The sequence below is a fragment of the Mustela putorius genome, unplaced genomic scaffold (genome assembly GCF_011764305.1).
Source record: "Mustela putorius furo isolate JIRA1106 unplaced genomic scaffold, ASM1176430v1.1 tig00003858_pilon_pilon_pilon, whole genome shotgun sequence".
Lineage (NCBI taxonomy): Eukaryota > Metazoa > Chordata > Mammalia > Carnivora > Mustelidae > Mustela > Mustela putorius.
The window spans coordinates 30,205,296-30,229,065 of record NW_025422010.1 but is presented as its reverse complement, the minus strand read 5'-3'; the positions used below and the strand labels follow the sequence as shown (position 1 = coordinate 30,229,065).

The 23,770-nt window shown below is 48.4% G+C and overlaps 1 protein-coding gene across 1 annotated transcript; it reads left to right on the top strand.

Moving 5' to 3' along the window:
* The first annotated feature begins 219 nt into the window (after positions 1 to 219).
* On the top strand, positions 220 to 17,171 carry INO80C (INO80 complex subunit C). The gene is made up of 5 exons (XM_004752295.3): positions 220 to 456; positions 9,655 to 9,765; positions 11,277 to 11,388; positions 12,278 to 12,345; positions 16,759 to 17,171. Exons 1-5 carry the CDS (start codon positions 301 to 303, stop codon positions 16,888 to 16,890), a joined length of 579 nt encoding a protein of 192 aa, XP_004752352.1. The 5' UTR covers positions 220 to 300; the 3' UTR covers positions 16,891 to 17,171.
* The last annotated feature ends 6,599 nt before the right edge of the window (positions 17,172 to 23,770 follow it).

Sequence of the window (23,770 nt, the reverse complement as noted above, 5' to 3'; positions counted from 1 at the left end):
TTTTTAAAAGAACCCAGTGTTTGAAAAAAGGTCACGAGGTGTTCTGTTCCTCAACCACGGCGGATTTCCCAGCACGTGCCCAGGCTGACAGCGGGACACAACCTGGCGGACACCCTCCCGCCTCCGCGGATTGGGCTGCTCCGATCTCCGCCTTTTAGAATTGGCCGAAAGGAGTCCGCGAACCCGCCGGGAGTCCAGGCCGGATTTTCGCGCCTGAAGGCGGAAGTAGGGGAGAGCCGGAAGTTCCAAAGCCTGTACCGAGAAAGTGGGGGCGGGGGAGGAGGAAGACTCAGGGTAGGAATGGCGGCTCAAATTCCAATTGTGGCCACTACTTCCACTCCGGGGATAGTTCGGAACAGCAAGAAGAGGCCAGCCAGTCCTTCCCACAACGGCAGCAGCGCTGGCGGTTACAGTGCCAGTAAAAAGAAAAAAGTGTCCGCCGCCAGCTTTACGCAGGTATGCTTAGGCTCGTCTAGTCTGCGCGTGCGCGGGGCCGTGCGGGGCGGAGCGAGGGCGCGTGCGCAGGGCAGGGCGGGGCAGGGCGAAGGTGCCGGGCCTTGAAGTCCCGCTTGAGTGGGGGCGGGGGGTTCACTTCGCTGGCGCAAATGAAACATTTTTTTTTCCCAAGTGTGGACGAGTGGGCTTGGGTTCAGGCACCACCCGCCTTGCATTGTCCTTGAGAGCGGGAGAGGTGGGGATGTTATTACGGACTTAGTGCAGGGATCGTCCCTTCCCGTCGCGTTTAGGTTGAGGCTCGGGACATTTCTGTAAGTTTCAGTCAAGCACAAGTCCGCGTGTCTCACGTTGGTCCTTTCGGCAGATCTGTACCGAGTGTCCGTGAGGTGCAGAGCGCCCCAATGTTGAAAATGGAGAAATCCCAAGATGCATTGATACCGATGGCGTCCCTCATTCTCAGAAAAGTACTTTGTGGACACTCGGTCTCCCCATCCCAAAGTGGTTTGGTCTTACTCCATGGCGTTGGTGAAAGGATTCCGTGAGATCATGGTGGAAAGGCACTGAGCACAGTACCTGGCACAGATCTCATGGCTCCACAATTCCAGCAAAAGATTTTCTGCAGAGGAGTGATTTGGTTAGATTAGTGTTTCTCTTGGCTCCTGCATTTTATTTCACGCAATTAGAGAGCACTGTTCTAAGCACTTTCTAAATACTATCTCCTTTAATTCTTTTTTTAAAAAAGATTTAAGTTATCTATATAACTAACAGGGGGCTCGAAATTACAACCCCAAGATCTAGAGTCGCCAGCCCCAATGAAGGAGAAAACCAGGTACCCCTTTCTCATTCATTCATTATTTCTTTTTCTTTTTTCTTTTCTTTTCTTTTCTTTTTATTTAACAGACAAAGATCACAAGTAGGCAGAGAGGCAGGCAGAGAGAGAGGAAGAAGCAGGCTCTCTGCTCAGCAGGGCAGAGAGCCCGATGTGGGGCTTGATCCCAGGACCCTGAGATCATGACCTGAGCCAAACCCACTGAGCCACCCAGGCACCTCCATTCATTATTTATTTTTAAGATTTTATTTATTTATTAGTGAGAGACTGAAAGAGCATGAGTGGGAGGGGCAGAAGAAAAGGGAGAGGCAGGCTCCCTGCTAAGCAGGGAGCCCTAGGCAGGGCTGGATCGCAGAACCCTGCGATCATGACCCCAGCTGAAGGCAGAGGCTTAAAGCACTGAGCCTCCCAGGTGTCCCACCCTTATGTCATTTAATTCTTAAAATAAACCTCTGTGTTTTGCTTTGTTTTTAAAGATTTATTTGATTGAGAGAGAGAGAGAAAGAGCACACACAAGTGGGGGGGAGGGGCAAAAGGAGAGAGAGAGAGAATGAGTGCAGAGCTGGTTGCAGGACTTGGTACCAGGACCCCGGGATCAGGACCTCAGGGAAAATCAAGAGTCAGATCCTTAATCGACTGAGCTACCCAGGTGCCCCTACCCTAGCTTTTAAAAAAAATATAATGTTAGTTTTGGAAGTTCCTTTGTTCTGTTTTTCAAAAGAAAATTTATTTTGAGAGAGAGAGTGGGGGAGGGGCAGAGGGAAAGAATCTCAAGCTGACTCCCCTCTGAGCACACAGCTGATGGGGGACTCATTCTCATGACCCTGGAATCGTGACCTGAGCTGAAATCAAGAGTCTGACTCAACCAAACTGAGCCACCCAGATGCTCCCCACCTTTTTTCTATTTTTAAAATGGACATAAGAATCATCCACTTCTCCCCCCACAAGTGTTATGATTTGTCTTTTCTATGTGGAGATAGTTTTTCATTACTGTCCTTGATGCACACATGGTGTGCACTGCTTTTCACTCAGCGTCATTTCATGGATCTCCCTATGTTGACTGGCTTCCCAAGAAATTGAGTGCTCTTATTTAATTGACTTTATCGAATATTTTGCTTCTCGCAATTCTATCTTAAGTCACCCTACTACAACACTGCAGTTCTAGATCAGGCTCAGCGACTTTATCCTAGAATACTGTCAGATCGATGTAACTGGGCATTCGGTTTTCCAGTGATGAGACAAAGACTTTGTCTCCCTTCTTCGTGACCCCACTGTCCTCACGTCTGAGTCAGTTGTGCAGGTTGCCGTCTGGAGATGCGAAGCTATTTGGCGGGTGGAGGTCTTGCTGACAGCAGTCTCTGTTAGAGGCAGGCCCGGGCTGCTTTGATAGGGCCAGGTTTCTGCTCCCTGGGACTTGTGTCGTCTCTTCTCGAGCTGCAAAGAGAGGACAGCCCTGAATGCTGAGCATTACTTTTCTCCTCTTCATAGGGTATTCGTGTCTCAGGGATGGGCTGGTTCATCTCGGAACGTCTCAATGTTAACAGTGGCTGAGTAATGTGGAAACTGTACGTCATTTACAATTTTATTTTCTTGCGTTCCAGCCTCACAGACTTGATCCTCCCTTTCACTGAGAGCCGCTCCCTCTCATCCCGTCGCTAATAGGCAGCAGAGTCTCAGCATGGCTGAAGCCCAGGGTGCGGGATCATGCAGGGTGGGGTTCAGGAGGAAGGAATGGCACAACACCCGGTTCTGGGCCCAGGATCTTGGATCCTGGTCTGGGAGGGAAGAGAGTCCTCAGTGTTTTCACAGGCAGGAGGCAGCTCTGGAATGATGGGGCTCAGTCCTTGTTGGGATGCCTTCCTTCCTCTGCCCCTTCTTTAGCAAACATGGCTCCTCACCGGCCCTGCTGACAGGGGAAGGACAGAGGATGGAGGGACCAAATGAGCAGGAGGGGTCCGCTTTGAATCTCAGTGCTGGAGCACATCCTCTCCGTCCCCTTGCTGCCTCTTCTCTGGCATGCTGCCAGGAGTGGCGGTGCAGACTTCTGGCACTCTCTCCCACACCTTCCCCTTCCTCCCAGCAGATGCACCTGTCTGACAGTGCGTCCTCTCCCCTGGCAGAGGGCCTAGACCTCCCAGCCCACACACACTGGCCGAGGTACCTGCTTCTTTCGGCAGCCTCTGGGGCAGCGCCGCCTCCCCAGTCTCCGCCAGGCCTTGCCACCTGCCAGGGTTTTCCCATGTCTTCCTGGGGCCTGGGAACGGCCTACATCAAAGAGCACCCGGGTTCCTTCCCAGGATTTCACTGTGCGCACAGCACTGGGAGCTCACCCACTAGGCATCAGGGACGGGGCCTCTGGAGAAGGGGAGAGATGCAGTCTCTCTGGCCTTCCTGCACAAGAAGAAAAGCTGAGACCCTCATTTGAGGATGGTGGCTGCCAGTGGGGTGCATCCCCTACGTGCTGTTGGGCCTGGAGGCCTGCTTCCCCCGTTCCCCGCTGGGATCTTCCCCTTGCGTTGTTAGCAGTTTCGTTTGCTTATTTTCTCCCAGATGGGAACATTACATAAGCAGTCATTTTCTTTATAAAAAGCTGCAACAGTGAAGTTGCCACTTAAATGTGTGTGGCCCTGGGAAACCTCTCCCTTTCTGCCTATTTCCCCTGAGCTGTCCCTAGCGGTCTGGCTTTTCTGTCCCAACACGATGCTCCCTGTGTAGTTCTCAGGCTCTTTTCTCTCTCTCATGTACTGGAGGCCACATACGTAGGCCAGCCTTCCCACTGCCTTTGCCCATGGGCCCGTCCTCGTGGAGTAGTCCCAGGGCCGCCCTGACGAATCCCTAGATTCCTTGGGGAAGAGACCACTTTGCTGCCTCTGACACTGGCCAGTTTCCTTGGACCTGTTCATCTCGTGTGCCTTCCAGCCAGTGAGCAAGGCTTCCTCCTCCACCCCTGAACTACAGCCTCTCGGGAGAGCAGGTGGCGGTCACTCTTCCTGACCTGCCTGCCTCTTGGGGGCCGTGGAGCAACCTGGTTAGCAGGTTAGCAGCTGGGCGAACCCTAGGGGAGAGGTTTCTCTTGGCCACTGTTATTTATTTTTTTAATGCTCTAAACATTTCAGTGTGAATTTCCTAAAATCAAAGTCATTCTCCTACATAACAACAGTACAGCCGTCAGATTTAGGGATTAACACTGAACCAGCACTGACCCCTAACCACAGATGTCGTTCTTATCTTTGGTCGAGCCCAGGATTCAGGCCAGGATCACAGGTTTGTTTTATCATATGTCTTTAGCTTCCTTTTCTATAGGACAGTTCTCTGGTCTTTATCTTTCACGACCAGACGCTCTTGAAGAGTACTGGTCCCTTATTTTATAGAGTGTTCCTGAACTTGGGCTTGTCTGATATTTCCTATGATCAGATATGGGTAATACATGGGTAATACATTCTTGGCAAGAGGACAGAAGTGATGCTGTCCCCTTCTCTGTGCGTCATATCATAGCACTTGGTGGCCTGTGTTCTGCTACCAACAGTGTTCCCTTTGAGCACTTAGTAAGGTGGTGTCTGCCAGGTCTCTCCACTGTGAAGTTATTATTTTCCTGTTCGTATTAAAGAATCCTGTGGGGGGATACTTTAAGACTATCTTTATTCATTCATCCATAAATGTGTTTGTTTGGAACTGCTTTATTGAGTTATAATTCACATCTCGTAAAATCCACCCTCTTAAAATGTGCGCTTCTGTGGTTTGTAATATATTCTGAGTTGTGTAACCACCCCTACCATCTAATTTTAGAATATTTCCATGATCCCAAAAAGAAACCCTCTACCTATTAGCAGTTACTCCCATTAACCCTTCCTCTGAGCCTGTGATGCCTCTGATCTTTGACTGCTGTAGTTACCTCATGTGAATGGAATCATAGAATATGTGGCCTTTTCTGTCTGCATTCAATTACCATAATATTTTCTTTCCTTTCTTAAAAAGACTTATTTATTTGAGAGAGAGAGCGCGTGAGGAGGAGCAGGAGGAAAGGGAGAGAAACTCAAGCTGACTCTGCTCTGAGCATGGAGTCCAGTGCAGGGGCTTGATCTCATGACCCTGAGATCATGACCTGAGCTGAAAACAAGAGCTGGACGCTTAACTGACTGCGCCACCCAGGTGCCTGTTGGTTAGCGTAGTATTTTCAAGGCTTATCCATGTGGTTGCATGGATTATACTTTATTCCCTTCTGTCGTTGAATCTCACTCCATTGTACGGATATACCACATCTGTGTATTCTTCAGTTGATGGCCATGTAGGTTGTTTGTACATCTTAGCTTTCATGGGAAATACTTCTATGAGTATGCACATGTTTTTACAGACCGGTTTTTTTTTAATTCTCTTGGGTATATATTAGGAGTCGAATTATTGGGTCACAAGATAATTCCGTTTAACATTTTGAGGAAACACCAACTGTTTTTCGAAGTGACCACACTCTTTTCCTTTCTTACCAGCCATGCGTGAGGGTTGCAGTCGCTGTGCACCCTCCCTGGCGCTTTAGTCAGTGTCTTCAATCGTGGCCATCCCCGTGGCTGTGACATGATAGCTCAGTGCAGTTTTGAGGATGCCGAACATCTTTTCTGCTGGCCATAAAAAAGGAAATGTTGATTGGCATCCTTTGCCCTTTTTACAGTGGAATTTGCGTTGTTGTTGTTGTTGAGTGATAACAATCCTTTATATGTTCTGGAGTAGTGTTATTTATTTTGATGCTCAAATTGTCCTCTGCTAGTCGGAACCTCTTCAAACCGCTTCTTTGTGTTTTAATAGACCCCCGTCATTTTCTCAGTGCTATTGCGTACTGTGGTGAACTGAATTGTTTCTTTTCAAGATCCATATGAAGTCCTAGTGCGCCCCCCCACCCTGCCCACCGCCCTCTACACCTCAGAACATTACTGTGTTTGGAGATAGGGCTGTTACAGAGGTAATTAAGGTTAAAGGAGGTCAATAAAGGTGGAGCCCTAATCCAATAGGACTGTTATTCATGTGAGAGGAAGAGACATCAAGGAGGGGAGTGTACAGAGGAGAGGCCCTGTGAGGACACAGCAAGACAACAGCCATCTACAAGCCAATGACCCAGGCATCAGGAGAAACCAACCCCGCTGATAACTTGATCTGGACTTGTAGTTTCCAGAGCTGTGAGAAAATGCGTGTCTGTTGTTTAACCCACCCAGTCTGTGGTGTTTTGTCTGGACAGCCCTAGCCAACCAATACAGCTATTTTCTTACTTTCTGAACCACAAGGCTCATCCTGTACTTTTCTGCCCCAGCCCTGGAACCAGTTACTTTTTTAAGGATCAGTGTTCTTGGAGAATCACATTTAGAAACCAGGATCTGAGCCCAGGTGTACCTGTTGTTTCCAGCTGTCTCTGTGGAGAGAGCTAGGAAAGATGGGGGGTGTGTACCACCCTTCCCATACGCTCTGCATCGGTTTCTCTGTTTCTCTGCCTGAGCTTTATTAAAGCCTTGAGTACACACTGCGAACCTTCGATTTCAGTCCAGTAGCACAGGCTTCGCTCTAGCCTCCCCTTGGTCCTTCCAAGCCCCTCTTCAGGACACATATACACTATTTCTGATCCAGTTAAATGTGGGGAACAGAAGGCTGAGCCACACTGTGGGGCAGGGTGTGCACCTGCTTGGAGATGCTCTCTTTGCTTGTCTGGTCATCTCTCCTTCTTCTGGTCTGTGGTTCCCTGTTTCATAAAGCTGCTGTTTTTTTCCTTGACTAAGACATAAATATAAACTATCCATCATATATCTAATTTATAATAGGTACTAGTCAACCCAAAATAACATTGACAGGGGGTGCCTGGGTGGCTCAGTGGGTTAAGCCACTGCCTTCGGCTCGGGTCATGATCTCAGGGTCCTGGGATCGAGTCCCGTATCAGGCTCTCTGCTTAGCAGGGAGCCTGCTTCCTCCTCTCTCTCTCTCTCTCTGCCTGCCTCTCTGCCTACTTGTAATCTCTGTCTGTCAAATAAAATAAATAAAATCTTTAAAAAAAAAAAAAACATTGACAGCTGACTAAAACTATACACGGTAATGTTGGCTATTGATTAAATGTGATGGGAAAATCAAATTTCCCTCATCAAATTGGGCCTTCTAGGATACATGTACCTGGCAGAAATGCCATGCCAGGAAGGAAAAATTACAAGGGCAGTAAAAGTTAGTTATGTACAAAATGCTAGATCTAATCTTTGTTATAAAATTAAAGCTGACATGAATTAATCCTGATGAAAATAATCTTAGGAAAGTATAAATAAAAATGGGAAAATTGGAAACTATTTGTGCCATATAGAAAATGACTCAGTGGATTTGTACCAGAAAATACGAAGTGCGGTAAGGAGGGATAATGAAAGGTAAGGCTGGAGAGGAGGCCAGATGTGTTTCTCATCCCAAAGTCCGTGGGGCCCACCGGCCTGCTGGAGAGGAGGGGAGCCCCATCAAGCTTGCATTTAAGAGGGCCTCACTGACTGTGCTGGAGAGAAGGGAGTGGGCAAGGTGTGCACCGCAGAGCCCCTCCTCTGAGGGGCAGGCTGAGGAAGGTGCCAGGTAAGGGAGGACTGTGGGAAGGATGGCTGGGGGAGGAGTGCGAGAGGAGAGAGAGACGCAAGAACACTGTGGCTGTGGCTGGTGGGAAAAGGTTGAGAGACTGGAGGCCTCTTACTTCTTACAGGGTCAGCATCGAGCTGGGCTTTGTAAAGATCATGGGGGCGGTGAGTTGAGGGGCATGTCAGACAAAAGAGGTGGTGTGGACCAAGGAGGCGCCCAGGCCATGTGCAGAGACTGGCAAAGCCTCTGGGAAGGTGTCTGAGAGGAGACCATTTGGAGAACTACGCATCAGAGTGGGTGCCCCCTGCGCCCCCAACAAATGTCACTGCAGGGTTGGGGATGGGGGTGATAGACCACACGCGCGCACACACACACACACACACATCCAGCACGCTCATACACTGCTGCTGGGAGTGTCAAATCGGGCCACTGTTTAGGAAAATGAATTGGCAGCTTCTTTCAGTGTTAAATACACTTACCCTGTCATGCAGCCATTCCGCTCCTAGGTGTTTACCCTAGAGAAGTGTAAACGCAGGTCCACCCAAAGCCTGGTATGGACTGTTCACAGCAGCGTTATTTATACTAGCTGAAGCCTGAAAATGGCCCTCACGTTCATCAGCAGCGAGTGGATAAACACATTGTGGTACATCCATACGGGGGATGCCGCTCTGCTGAACATACACAGATACAGCGAAACGAATTACTGACCTCTACGGCAACACGGAGAGGTCTTCAAAACTCTGCTGCACTAAAGAAGCCAAACATGAGTACATGTTGTCAGATTCCCTTTATATGAAGTTGTAAAAGGGGCAAAAGTGGGGTGGGAGTAACCACAATAGCGACTGCCCCAAAGGTGGAAGGTACTACCTAGGAAGAGAATGAGGGAACTTTCTGGGATGATGGAAATGTTCTGTAATCCATAGGGACATGGAGTAAACAAGTGTAAAGATTTGGCAAAACTCACGAAATCTATACTTAAGATCTGTGCATTTCACTGTATGTAAATTATATATCAATTAAAAATAATTAATTGCAGTTTAGGAATACTGGAAATTGCGTTAAACATCAGAAGCCATTTCTTACTTTGGCTTGTTTTTTCTTGGTGATGGTGAGCTTGAAAGGTTATTTTGTTTTAAAGAGTTTAGCCTGCTATTGGGGGCGTTCTGGCGGCAGGCAGCTGACCTGTGGCTACCCAGCCCCCTCTTCCTCTGCTCTCCTCCTTCAGAATGTCTGTTATCCCCTTGCTTGGCTGGCGCAGAAGAGTTGTAGCCTGGGTTCTCTGACTGATGACACCCTTACAGGGGCTGGCCCTTTTTTGTCTCAATGTTTTAAGGCACAGTGTGACAAGATCAATAGGAGTAGGGACACTGTGGTGTTGTGGAGATGGTGAGGGCTTTGGAATCGGCTCCACCTGGGTTTGGATCCAGAGGTAATCACTGTGTGGTCTTGAACCCATACCCCTGAGCCTCAGTTTTCTCTTCTGAAAACTGGGGATAACAGCAGTTGTCAGAGTTCAGTGAGCTGGCTCATGGGGGACAACCATCCCTCCTACTTGGCACATGGGGGATCCAGGAAGCCTGGCAGCTGGGGTCCTGGCTCTCCTTCCCATGGCTTCCACACAACAGGTGTTGCTCCCAATCTGGCATGCTCTTCTCTGGTGCAGGCCACCTGCTAGGGCTCTGGGGCACTGTCTTCCTTCACATCCCCGTGGCGTCATCTTTGGTCTTGTTAGGAGCAGAGTTAGGGATCTCACCAAGAAAAAAACGGACCTCAGTCTATCATTATGTTTTAAGGGTATCAGCATGGAAGCCATGAGCGAGAATAAGATGGTGCCCTCTGACTTCAGCACAGGACCTATGGAAAAAGCTGCCAAGCCATTGCCATTTAAGGATCCAAACTTTGTGGTAAGCTTCTAAGGTATTTTAGAAATGAAAAAAAAAAAAACAAAAACAAAACCCAAAAGCATAAAGCAAAAACAAACAGCCACACGCCAGCCTCTGATCCTGCTGGGCCAGCTGTCCGGGTGGCCCTGGTGGCCCTTTCTCCATCAGTTCAAGTCACCACCTTCTTTGCCAGGGGCTCTTAGGAGAGGGTGGTGGCAGGAGGAAGACCCTACCCATTCCTCAACCTGTGGGCTGGTTCCCCAGGATTTAGGTGCTCCTCGTGGAACTGATTAAAGGGTACTCTTCTGAGGGTGGGTCATTTCCATGATTGTTCACCATCCCTTTTCACTGGGCTTATGTAAGTTTTCGTTGAAAACAACTAACTAAAAGAGTTGTTCTCCTTGTTAGTTTAAGTAAATCTAACTTATGTTGCTGTAAAGTAGGAATAGTCTACTCTTCCTTTGATTCTTGAGAGCTATAATTCCAGAAATTGAGATGATATCATTATAAGTTTGTTTTTCAGTAGATTTTTTTTAATTTTTTTTTTTTTTTTTTTTTTTTTGGTCAGAGACAGTGAGCACAGGTAGACAGAGTGGCAGGCAGAGGCAGAGGGAGAAGCAGGCTTCCTGCTGAGCAAGGAGCCCGATGTGGGACTAGATCCCAGGATGCTGGGATCATGACCTGAGCCGAAGGTAGCTGCTTAACCCACTGAGCCACCCAGGCATCCCTGTTTTTCATTAGTTTTAAAAATACAGTATAGGGCGCCTGGGTGGCTCAGTGGGTTAAGCCACTGCCTTCAGCTCAGGTCATGATCTCAGGGTCCTGGGATCGAGTCCCGCATCGGGCTCTCTGCTCAGCAGGGGCCCTGCTTCCCTTCCTTCTCTCTCTGCCTGCCTCTCTGCCTACTGTGATCTCTGTCAAATAAATAAATAAAATCTTAAAAAAAAAAAAAACAGTATTACCAGTGCCTACAGCAGATTTTGTTTTTTTTTTCCATTTTATTTTATCATATTTATAGAACAAGAAAGAAAACAAATTTCCAGAGGGCTTGCCATGCCATGATTGAGGCTTTCTTGGGTTTTCCAGCATCTCCAGTGACTTGCCAGGCAGTGAGTGACCTGCCCTCAGAAGGGAGTTGAGAGATGTGGTCATGAGTTTAAAGCTGACTTTGTAATAAATTTATTTTAAAGTAAGGGAGGATTCATGAGTGAATTCTCTAAAGTTAGTCCCCAAAAGGATGTGATTTTTCTATGAGCATATAAAAACAGACAATGACAACAAAAAAACTCATTTAAAATTTCTACTCCATGACCAACTACTTCATGGGTTTTGATAATCCAAAAGCTTTGTGTTTTTATCAGTAAGATTAACGTGTACAGTATAATACTTAAAAACAAACCAACCCAGCCCTTCGGGGTACAAATGAGCTGACAGAACGAGGGGCGTGTTACTGTTAGGGATGCGCGTCATTCTGATCCTGAAATGATGGCCTCTGCTGATTCCTGTCGCTTCCACCCCCATCTTCACTCCAGCACTCTGGCCACGGTGGCGCAGTCGCCGGCAAGAAGAACAGAACCTGGAAGAACCTGAAACAGATCCTCGCCTCTGAAAGGGCATTGCCGTGGCAACTGAACGATCCCAACTGTGAGCTGTCTAGAGCCTCTGTGTGTCGATGATGCTCAGAGTAGGAACGTGTAACAAACCTGCGTGTTTATGTTAGTGTAGGAAGCGACCCGTAGCTCCGGGGTTGGCGAGGTGCGTCAGCCTCGGGAGACGCCGTGCATGGAGCTGGTCGCTGAGCCCTTCTGTGCAACAGGGGTGTGTGCTTGTTCGTGGTGCTGTGACATTTCAGTCTGGAGAAGTCGGTCCTGATGTGCTAATCCTGGTGTTTGTGTCAGACAAACTTCTTTTCAGGAGTCTGCTCTTAAAATGTGTTTCTAGAACAGTGTTTCCCAAGATTTCAGAGGGTTTCTAACCACCATCTTAAAGGCTAACTCTCTTTTACTCTGTGCCATTGTTAGAGTGAGTGCTTTCTGCTGCGGTGTTTTCACATCTGTGTAAAGCACTGTTCTGTGTTCTGTTCGTCCTCCCTGCAAAGTACAGTCAAAGTTTCCCTCACCTCCTGTCCCACAGCACATCTTTCATGGGGTGACTCAGATGGGTGACCAGTGAGCTAGTCAGGGTCTGGGTGTGGACACTCCAGTGTCCGGATGCTCTGATCCCATTAGAGGGTTGTTGGGTTTCGCCCACAGCCTGTGTAGCCTGTGACGGTGAGAGTGGCCTGTGGGCAGAGGAGCATTCCGGGGGTTCCGCCAGAGCAGAGGGGCCCCAGGGACAGGGTAGAGCTCGATCCAGAGCCTGTGCCTGGTCTGTGACGTAGTGCATCACTCCCCCAGAGAAGTGTCTGAGGACTTAATTACCGCATCAAAATTTCAGAAATATCATGAGACAGCACTTTCAGAGAAAGAAGGAGAGGGATCTGAATATCTTAAAGCCAGCTTAGTTATCTTCTTTCTTTTTTTTCCCCCCCTAGACTTCAGTATTGATGCTCCTCCCTCCTTTAAACCAGCTAAGAAGTATTCTGATGTTTCAGGTCTTCTTGTGAGTATAAATCCATCTCGGGGTCTCATAGCATTGAGCTGGATGGGAGATTTCATAATACTGTCGAAGGAAGTGTTGATGGGGCTGCCCCTGACCCTGCCAAGAGCCTGCGCACTTCGACAGGTCCTGGGTTTGTGCTGTAGAGCTCACACACTGATCTCCGAGTGGCTGCAGCCTGGGGCCTCCATGCAGGAGGGAAGACTGCTCCAGAAAGCTGGAGACCCGGCTCTCCCCTCCCCTTCCTCTGCTTGTTAACACATGAGATAACATGAAAGAAACAATTTCTTTTTTAACTGCTGAAATTTAAAAAATTTCTCATATTTTGGAGATGATTGTACTTTTAAAAATGTAGTTAAACTAAAATAGGGCACTTCACTTTTTAAAACTCATACATGCCATTTAAATGCTTTACATTTTTAAGAAAATGGATGACTCCAAACTTCCATGCCAAACAGACTAAACCAATGATATGTGTTTTTTGCTGGGAAAGAGGTTGAGTTCTTTTATACTTTTGAAAATACTGTTAGTTACTCTCTCTGAATCAGTTGTATGTTGTAGCTTCTCCGCAGAGCACACATTCCTCCGTGTACTACAAACCTTTTTTTTTTTTTTTTAAGTAGGCTCCATGCCCAGTGTGGAGCTCAGCATGGGGCTTGAACCCATGACCCTGCAATGAAGACCTGAGCTGAGATTGAGAGTCGGACACTTAGCCGACTGAGCCAGCCAGGTGCTCCGTACTACAAACTTCTTAACACAGACTCTTAAGTACAGTGATCGTAAAAAACAACAGGCAGAATAGAGGTGCTGGAACATGGCATGTGTGTGCGTGTGTGTGTGTGTGTGTGTGTGTGCCCGCGTGTGTGTGCATGCGTGGTGGGTTCTTCTGCCATCCATTCAGGGCACGTATCTCCTAACCTCGGAGGGTACTTCACCTGCACGAGCAATGTTGTGGTCTTACACGATCTCTTGTTTCCTGCCTGAAAATAGTCACCTCATCGATTTGACCCATTTTAATAACTGTTTATGGCAGGAGAGCTAGTGTGGGAGCAGCTGTTCCTTTCCAGCCCCAGATGGGCATTTCTCCATGGAGAGTCCAGCGTTTAGGGGCAGACCTAGTGGGTGGTCCCTTAGAAGGTCGCTTTGTCCTCACCGCTCGGCAGCTCATTTGTTAGTGCGGTGGCTCACACACATTGGAGGCATGAGAATCACTTTGAGAAGCGTTGTTCCAGGCCCTTTATGCTACAGGCAAGGCCTTGTCATGTCATACATAACTTAAAATCTCTGGCTGCTTGGATCTGCAAAGAACCCTACCAGATCATGGAAAGGCAGACCCACAGGACTGGCTAGAAGGATGTGAAGACAGTTACAAGGAGGACATACAGACAATCAGTAGATATTCAGTCTCCCTGATAATTAGGGAAAGGGCTCACCAGCAGGGGAGAAATGATGTTTGATTATAAACATCACCAACACAGAGAAGCAAATCTTCTCAATACACGGCCCTTTTGAGGTGGGAATACATTAGTCTGGATTCTTGGGAGGATATTTGGCAGCACCTGTTGAGACAGAAAAGCTAAAGCTTATGACTTAGCAGTTTGCCTTCCAGGCAGCTCCCTAGAGAAGGTGTGTGTACACGGAGTTTCGTGCAGAAATAATTATGAGAAAATGGGGTTGTGAGCCAGTATTGGGAACACAATAAAGGTCAGTCAACCAGGGCTTGGGGGTGGAGATGATTTAATACTGGTCTGTGAGCTTGATGTGTTTGTAACAACAGGAATAAACTTCTAGATGTGTCGTTTACTCAAAGGTGCAAAGCAGCGTAAGCAGCATGCTACCATTTAAGCAAAAACCAACACACAAAAAAATGGTGGGTAATTTCCCTGGTGTGTTTATATATATAAGGGTGGATACAAACAAGGACTGGAAGGGTGCCCAGGGACAGTGGTTTCCTCAGGGAAAGGCAGGGACTTTTGGATGGTAGATGCTTGGAAAAGAGGACTTGAGTCTTATGTTTTCTTTCTTTCTTTTTTTTTTAAGAGGAGAATATATCCATTTGTTGACTTGGGTAAATTAAAGTTGCGTCATTAAAAAATATAGCCCCACTCATGTTTACATGGACACACCTGTTCGCGCCAAACAGCTGTCCGCTGTGCGTGGGCAAGGCAGGAAGGGTTCACACCTGTGGGCAGTCCTTGTTCCAAAGCTCTGGAAAGAGCCGTGGCTCTGGGTGAGATGGGCAGAGCAGTGAGCGCTGCCTGTCATCTTGCGGCAGGGGAGGCCTTATAGCCACTTACTGCCACCCTACGGGACGGGGGCTTCTGTTCCATTCAGGCTCTGGGGACTGAAGCCAGAGGAGAGCAAACTGGAGGAGTGCAATTTCTCACTTGTTCAACCCTGGGCTGTCCCTTAGCCCCCTTCCTTTTGTTCAGAATACTAGGGCAGGTCCGGTCTGTGCAAGCTTTCGTTGGTGACCTTCCTGTGGGTGCCAGGGCATCTCTGTATCGTGCCTTATTTACTCAGCGGCCTTCTTGGCAGGGAGGTCCGAAGTTGGGCTGGCCGGCTCGGCGCACGCAGTTCGGTGGTAGGAGTGAAGTGGCTGCAGAAATGGAGCCAGGCCGGAGCTGGTGCTTCTCTAGAGGCCAGATGATGGAAGCCAGCTGCGCCGGCCTGCCCCCTCACACTCCCCCTGCGGCCACAGGGGAGCCTCTCCTCCCGTCCATGCCTCTGCCTGCCTCCTGGCCAGTCCTCCAGAGGGGCTTCTTGCTATTTTTCTGTGGAAGCCTTCCTCAATATTACTGTCATTAAAATGTGGACAGAAAGGCAAGATCTAGATGAAGCCAAAGGATCAAGGTTTTATTTTATGGAGAGTTTTAATTAATCTGGAGGACTAATCTCCTTTTCCTGCCACGCAGATGTTAACTACGGTAGGGAGATCCCCTGAGGCAGAATTGGGACTTTGGAGAGTGTGAGAACCCTGTAACTAAGTTCCCCTCCAAGGTTGCTTCTTCAGCCTCCCCGCCCTTCCTCGGTGACACAGCACTGCCACCAGGCGGGGTCCGCACACAGGCCGTCGGCAAGGCAGTAACTGGACGTTATCCGTCTAGACTTTAATGGCATCTTGTATAATTTTTTAAAGGAGTTCCAAATGACTCACCCTCATGTTTTCTGTTTCAAAGTCTGTAGAAGCCATGTGACTTGAGGTATACAGTAAATGAGTTTATTTTCTCCATTTTGCACGTGGGGAACCCAGACCAAAAGAGAATTTTGATGTCAGTGAGAAGTGAGTTCTCTTTTCCGTGATGGTCTTGATTATCCATGGGTTCATTCATTTGTGCGTTTACTCATTCCTCACTCATTGCACAAACATTCCCTGAAGGCCAGGGCACACTCTGCACTGCACTCGGAGCAGGGATGCGTGATAAGCAAACCATGGGGTTCCTGCCCCGTGGAGCCACACAGCCTAGACCTTACTCAGAGTCAGGCCAATAATAAATGGAAAAGCAAGAGAGAGAAGCATTCTACAGGAGACAGATGTGGGAGAGCGGGGGAGCAGATAAGACTTCCCTGATGAGATGCCTGGGGGCTGAGTCTGAAGGATGAGCCCACGACTGGGGAGCAGAGCGGCCCCTCCCCAGGGAAGGGCGAGTGGGGCATGAATGCCAGGAGGGACTGAGAGCCAGGGCAGTTGGAACCAGGGTGGGGACATGTGGCTGAGGAAGAGGCTTGGGAAGGTGGAGGGCCCGGGCTGGCTTGCGGGGTCTGAGAAGCCATGCTGAGGACTTGAGCTCCTGGGAGTTTTCAAGCCAAGGGAAGACGCAATCAGAAGTGCAAGTTGTGGAAATGACCTTGGTTGCCGTTGTGGGGCAGCGGTCCCTTCCAGTGGGAGGGTGGGAGTGGGTGGCCCATAGTACTGCGGTGTAGCCCAGGGAGCCTCGGAGTGGCATGGGGAAGGCATAGAGCCGGAGAGAGCACTTGGAGCAGGTGGGGTGTAGGGGTGTAACAGGGAGGGGTGGGTGTGCCTGGGCAGCCCCTGTTCCTGCCTTGGGGGACAGAGCCAAAACCTCTCTTGGAAGCAGGTGGGAGTCTGAAGGCAGGGGCCAGGGAGGGACGATCATCAGGAATTCCATTTTGGACCTGTTGCTCGGAGCCCTTGCAGTGTCCACCGTTCTGACCTGTCCTGGTGTCTGATGTGGTTATTCCTCTTCCTCCCGTCTCTACCCTGAAGTATTTCTCAAGTCTGGGAAGATTAACAAGTCATTGCCAAAGTAGGCAGTTTGTGTTCTTCGTGACAGAGTAAGACAAAATGCAGATATTTCACTTTAGGTAAAATAGAAAAAATTTGTAAACTTGAACTTCAAACATTCACCATGACCACCAGTGTTCTGCCTTTCCCTGTGCCGGCTTCCCACCCAGGCCAACTACACTGACCCCCAGAGCAAGCTGCGGTTCAGCACCATCGAAGAGTTTTCCTACATCCGGAGGCTGCCCTCCGACGTCGTCACTGGCTACCTGGCCCTGAGGAAGGCCACAAGCATCGTTCCCTGAGCCTGGAGAAATGGGGAGGCGGTGGAAAGCTGTTTCAAAGGCAAACTTTGGACTCATGATTTTGTTTCATGGAAACAAACTCATTCTGCTGTCAATCTGGAAATGTCAGTGCTGTGCCTTGGAAAGAATGTTTGGCTTAAATTTCAGGGTTTTTTTTTTTGTTTTCTTTTCTATGTTTTCCCTCCAACTGTGATATTTCCTGTTGAATTAAATTATATTTCAGTTGTTGCCTCAAGTAAAGTTGTTTGACAAGAAAATATAAAATTGTGCTTTTAACTTAACCCATGTAGTTTTTGCTTCAATGTTATAAACGCTCCTATAACACATTTCAAGACTCTATAATGAATCTTGACATCAGGGCTAGATTATTCCTGGTCCTGGTGACTCCCACTTTAGAGCAGATTAGATTTTTTTTTTTTTTTTTATCAGTATACTTGGAGGAGGTCCAAAATTGGGGACTGGCAAAGAAAGAGCAGAGTACTCTCCCTGCTGCACCGGGCCAGCCTCTCCCCAGCCTCCAGAACTCTCCAGAGAGAAATATGTGTCTGTTATATAAGCTGCCCAGTCTGGCATTTTGTATGGCTGCTTTGGCTGGCTGAAACAGCAGCCCTAGCCCCACTTCTGGAGTGTGGGGTGCGAACACGGACACCTGTTCCGAGAAGGGCTCTTGTCCTGGTATAGGCTGCTGCCCCTTTGACCGAAGCCTGCTCGGGAACAGCAGTGTTGGCTTCCCCTTCTCATAGCGGGAGAGCGGGGGAGAGTGTGGAGATAGGCCTGGGCCTTTCTGAGCCCACTCCCGTATTTCTCTAGGGAGGGCAGTGGGCCTGAGCTGCCTCTGCTTTAGGGGATTAGGTGGCCAGGGAACGCACCTCATGCAACCTCTCCTGGCTTAGAAGAAAGAAAAAGCTGGGACAGCAGCCCGCTGAGCAGGTGGCAGCTGCCCGGAACCTGGCCGCCCCTGTGTCACCCCAGTCACCGGGGGTGAGGGCGGGAGGAGTGCAGGGTGGCTCCGCTCCCACGGAAAAGGACTAAGGGAGGACCGGGGTTGGGGGGGACCTTTCTTAAGCCCATGCACACTGAACATCTGAGGCTCTCGTGCAGGAATCCTCAAGCCTGAAACCGAAGTTTCCTGAGACCCCAGAGTCTGCTTCTTGGGCTCCCACACTGACTCCTGCACTGGCTGCCAACAGTCAGCCTCGGAAAATCCCCCAGTTTCCCTTTTGGTGGAAATAAGGAGTAAGTGAGCCAAGGGCCCTTCCTGTTTCACTTCCACCTCCTATTATACAAAGAAAACTGGGAGCAGGTCCACCTCTTTTCCATGAAGGCCCCCAGTTGGATAGTGCTCCACTATCCAACTTCAACCATTCCTAGAAATGGAAGTCGTGATCGTTCCTAACACTTACTGCTGGGCGCTACCTCAGTCCTAACTGTTCAGACTGTCCTGGCCAGGGTCCAGGATGAAGAAGAATCCCTGGCCCGTGTGCATCCCTCATGGGGGCCCACAGACCATCGGTCCGCAGACCTCTCGGGCCTTCTGGGGTGTGTGCAGGCCTGCGCATGCGTGCTGAGAGCCCTCTGTCAGGGTTACCTGGGACCCATTAAAAAGCAGATTCCTGGGCCACACCCTAGACTTCAGACCCTAGGAGGGAGCAGGACCCAGGCATCTGCATTGGACAAACATCCCCTTGTGAACGTGACATGTCAGAGTGTGAGAACCGCCACCCACCACAGGCAGAGGAAAGCACATGTGCGGACACCTGGCTCCCTTCTTTCCTGTTCCCCTGACAGGCTTTCCTTGCCGGCCTCTGCACAGAGGGCTGAGTTCCAAAGGTCAGGTCGGTTCAGTCCAAGCCACAGGGAACCAGACTGAGCCAAGCTAAGCTTCAAGCTGTGGATACTTCCAACAAGGGGTCCAGGCAGGTAATTTTGTGCTGAAAGAGCCGATGCTATTCATGCCTGGCCCAGAGCCTCTCAGCCTGGGCTGCACATCAGCACTTCTCTGTTGCTGATGGGGGTGCTGGTGGGGAGAGGTGTAAAAATACCCAGGGATTCTGGCTCAGCTGCCTTGAGCTGGGGCCTGGGCACAGTATTTTCAAACACCCCAGGCGATTCTAATGTGCAGCCAGAGTTGAGGGCCCTTGTTGCTCTAACTACAGAGTGGATATTTCACATGGGGTGTTTTCTAAGCCACAGATCAGCTGGCTCTTTCCATTGCAGGGCCATGGGCAATTTGGAAGGGGATTCTGTGTGCATGTGTGTGCATGTGTGTGCACACGTGTGCGTGTAGGACTCCATTTCACACACCAACCCAGCACTGGAGATTCCTCCCTCCTGCCTCTTTACTGCCCACTCCATCCATCCTCATATCCCTTCTTCTGCTGTACTGATCCTTCCCCTCTGTCTGGTCTCATTCCCACCTGACTCCAGGAGCATATCACCTCCTACCTGGACATTTTCAGTGTCCTCCTAACTGCCCTTTCAAATGGTCTGATCCCCATCACTCCACTATCCCCTCTGCTGGCAGAGGGTCCTTCCTCAACTTTGGATGAGAACTTGACCTCACGGCATGTCCACAGCTGATTTGTCTCATATAACTTATCAATTCTGGCTTTGGCCTATAGTATCCAAAGGAGACACTCAGCCCCTTAAAAAAGAAGAGTTTAGCTAAGAAATCAGATTGTTTTCATAAAACCAAACTGAGGTCCGGTCTGCTCTGAGTGGAGTTTGACTCTTTCCCAGTGTCTGTCTGATACTTTAAGAAGAGAAGTATCTCTTATTGCATATATATTAGAATCTCTTATAATGTTGGGACAAATGCCCTCCAGGGCTCATGTGGATGAGAGGGACCCATTTTGCTCCTATCTCCCAAGCTACAGCATACATCCATTTGGATTTTAAATTTTATTTTATAATTGGCCCCAAAGTGTCTTCAGTGAGAAATCTCTCATTTCTGAATCCATGGCCATTAGAAAGAGATATCAGACTCTGAATGCTGCTATCAGTGATCTGTAACTCAGTGGGGAGTGCTTAACTTAGTAAAAATAAAGGGTAACAAAAGAAATGGTTGGAGTAGGGAGTAAAGAACTTGCCCAAATAGGTCAGGTGCCATGGGAAAAGACTGAGAATGATGTCCTCTTCCAAAAGCGTGAAATACTATTACTTAAAATAATAGGGGTGCCTGGGTGGCTCAGTCGGTTAAAGCCTCTGCCTTCGGCTCAGGTCATGATCGCAGGGTCCTGGAATCGAGCCCCACATCGGGCTCCCTGTTCAGTGGGGAGCCTGCTTCCTCCTCTCTCTCTGCCTGCCTCTCTGCCTACTTGTGATCTCTCTGTGAAATAAATAAAATCTTTTAAAAAAATAATGTTCTCTCTGATAGGAATGTGTAGGTCTTATTTGGATACTGATTCAAACAAAAAAGACTTAAAATATTTTTGAGACATTGGGGTGCCTGGGTGGCTCAGTGGGTTAAAGCCTCTGCCTTTGGCTCAGGTCATGACCCCAGGATCCTGGGATCGAGCCCCACATCTGGCTCTCTGCTCAGCAGGGAGCCTGCTTCCTCCTCTCTTTCTGCCTGCCTCTCCGCCTACCTGTGATCTCCGTCAAATAAATAAATCTTTAAAAAAAATATTTTTGAGACAATTGGACATTTGATATTTGATGATTCTTAGGAACCCTTATGAATATTGTTAGCTGTGATAATGGTCTTATAATGTTAAAAGGAAGGACTGGTGTCTTTTAGAGACGCATACTGAAATATTTATGGATGGAAGGATATGATCTCTGGGATTTGCTGTGGAAATGTATAGGAGAGAGGAAGTGGAGGGGAGCAGTGTTGAAATAAGATTGGCCATGAGTCAGTAACTGTTGAAGCTGAGTGATGGGTGTGCGGAGGTTCCTTATACTATTCTGCTTTCTCCATAATAAAATGCTTTTTAAAAGAATATAATGCTTTGGGGCACCTGGGTGGCTCAGATGATTCAGTGTCTGACTCTTGACCTCAGCTCGGGTCTTGATCTCAGGGTTTTGAGTTCAAACCTCATATTGGGCTCCATGTTGGAAATGGAGCCTACTTTTTTTAAAAAAAGAAAAAAGATGATATTTTTAATACTAAATATTTAAATACATTTTTACCTAAAATTGGTGGTCTGCTTTAGCTTGGCGTTGTAGGTGCTGGCAGTTTGAGAACTGCTGCCTGAACGGCATGAGGTCTTGAAGAAAGGGAATACCTAATTCCTAAAGCCTGGCACAAAGAATGCGTGGGAGGAAAAGAGCCACAGGGCAGGTGAAGTTGTCCTTTAGTGTGCTCTGTGATCCGAGAGCCCTGTAAGAGTAGTTCCTGATGTAGGCAAGGGAGTGGAGAGACTGAAGACCTCAGCTTCAGGTTTCTCTTGTGTAGAATTTGGTACTAGAGCAGGCTTGGGATGCATTAGAATGACTCACTATGGTCTGAGAAAATACCAGTTGATCTTGGGCCCGGAGACACAGGCCTACAAAAGTGGCTACTGCGTGTGATGCAGGGATACCCCCGGGGGACCCCACTGACCTGCAGGGTGAACTTCCTGTTGAGGCACCCACACTTGGAGCCTGATAGCCTGGGCCTGAATCTCATTTCTGTAATTTACTAACTCTCAGGTCTTGGGCAAATTGCTAACTCTCAAACTATCAAGTTTTCTAATCTGTGAAATGAGCATCATAACTGTATCTACCCCACAAGATTGCCAGGATCGGATGAGGAAATGTCACAAGAGCAGTTAACTCAGAGTCTGGCCCATGTGCCGGCAAGCGTGAGCTGTGACCACTCACCTCCCTCTGGACTCTGCTTTAGAACGGCAGTTCTTCTCCTAACTCACCAATGTACTCCTTCTGCCCAACTTTTTTCTGTTGTTTGTTTTTAAATTTATTCTTTGTTCTCTTTTCTTGGGCTTCTAGGACTCTTAGATCCATGTTTGCAGCCCACCTGTAGTAACAGAACATCATCATAGGATAGATGTTTCCGTGTGCTCATCTTACTACTGGCTCTATCAACTGGTTTCCTTGTCTTCTTTATGGCTTACCTTGGACATTTATTCCATTTTCTGTTCTGTGTGTCTTTATAAGCTGGTTCAATTTTTTTTTTTTTTTTTGACAGTGCAAGGGAAGGAGTAAACACCTAGCTAAATAAATAAGCCACCTGTGACAGAGGCCAGGGGAAGAAAGGAGTCACAGGGGTAGAAGGAGGGGACTCTGATCAATGAGCGCCCCTGGAATAACAGGGAGAGGAGGGGCCAAAAGATACAACTCACTGGGCCTCTTCAAAATCATTGCTGCTTGGGGCGCCTGGGAGGCTCAGTCGTTAAGCGGCTGCCTTCGGCTCAGGTCATGACCCCAGGGTTCTGGGATCCAGACCTGCATCAGGCTTCCTGCTCAGCAGAAGTCTGCTTCTCTCTCTGCCTGTCACTCCCCTGCTTGTGCTCTTTCTCTCTCTCTGACAAATAAAATCGTATAAAAAAAAGAAAAATCACTGCTGCTTTACGCCTCCCTTCGTATTATTCATCATGGAGGCTCCCATCGTTTGTTTCCCTGTAATAATGGACCATCGAATCCTTAAACACAGAAAAGGGGCAAGTTGCCTCCCTGTTTGGGTGGCAGGGTAGGGGGTGAAAATGGGGCAGGTTTCTTCCCACTGCAGATGCTGAAGCCCAGGGTTCAGCCAGGTTTTCTTCTCTGACTCAGTGGGGCTTCTGTCTCCGCAGCAGACAAAGCCTTTCCTGGGAAGAGGTAGTGCTTTCCTGGCCAACAGGATGCTGACTGCTGACTGCTGACAGGCGTCCCGTGCACCCCAAACACGCCACTCTCTTCCACTCAGGGTCAGAGAGATGAGTCACCTCCACCAGCCCGGGGACTTGGAGCCTTGGATCTTTCCAGCATGACCGCAGAAGGGCAGGGCCTGGGGCTTTGTGATAGGGAACAGGGCAAGGGCTTTTTTCGGAGATCTAACCAAGGCCTTGGTGACTGATACCTCCCCTCATAACAACTGGGGAGGAAGCTGCTAACTAGAGATAAAGATGACAGAGTTTCTGGTCTTTTCAAAGAAAAAGTCCCTTTAGAGACAATCTGACCGTGTAAACAAGGTGTCCCTGAAGTACACATGAGCATTCTTCCCCCTAAACTCCTTGCTTGCCTGTCTGGAAGGTTTTGCAAAGAAATAATAACCCAAGTATCTGTGCCACTCAGTACTATCTTCCCTCAAATCTGACACTGCCGTCTCTGCTGCTAGAGTGGCGGGGGGCATCAGCTTTGCTCAGAGACAAACATGCCCACAGGAACAGAAGGGAGAGGCAAGGACTGGAACGTGTCCATGGGAGGTCCAGTGCATGCTGGTTCTAGGCCCTCGTAGTCACACTGCCTGGGCCAGGACCCTCCTCAAAGGAAGGGGGCTGTGCAGTGTGGACACTCTCTCAGGCCTCCGGCAAGGTTTTTCTTTAATTATAAGAAGTTCTTATTTATTTTCCTCATCTTTTTCCTCTAATTTAATAGAAAAAAAAAACAGGATATATGAAAAGTCAGAGTCAGACACGGAAACCATGAATGGCATATTGCTAAGTGCATGAGAAAAATCACAAAATCATAGGTGAACCCCATTTTTATAGTAATGAAAACATCAGTAAGAAAGGATGTGAAAGGATTCATGCCAAGGAGTGAATTGTCTCCTCTGGAGAGGGGAGTGGATTTAGGGTAGGAGTTATGAAGAAGGGGAACTTAAACTTTTTCTCTGAAATTGTGGAATTTGGGGGAAGAGCACTTAGTCAATTTAAAAGAGTAAAAAAGTCCATTTAGTTGCTCTGGGTTGGGAGTACTCACCCACCTATGGCTTTGCCAGATGTGATTTTTATTTAAACTA

Coding starts and splice junctions, on each gene's coding strand:
- INO80C (XM_004752295.3), top strand. CDS start 301: ATGGCGGCTCAAATTCCAATTGTGGCCACTACTTCCACTCCGGGGATA. Junction 9,766..11,276: donor TTAAGGATCCAAACTTTGTG/GTAAGCTTCTAA, acceptor TCTTCACTCCAG/CACTCTGGCCACGGTGGCGC. Junction 11,389..12,277: donor GCAACTGAACGATCCCAACT/GTGAGCTGTCTA, acceptor TTCCCCCCCTAG/ACTTCAGTATTGATGCTCCT.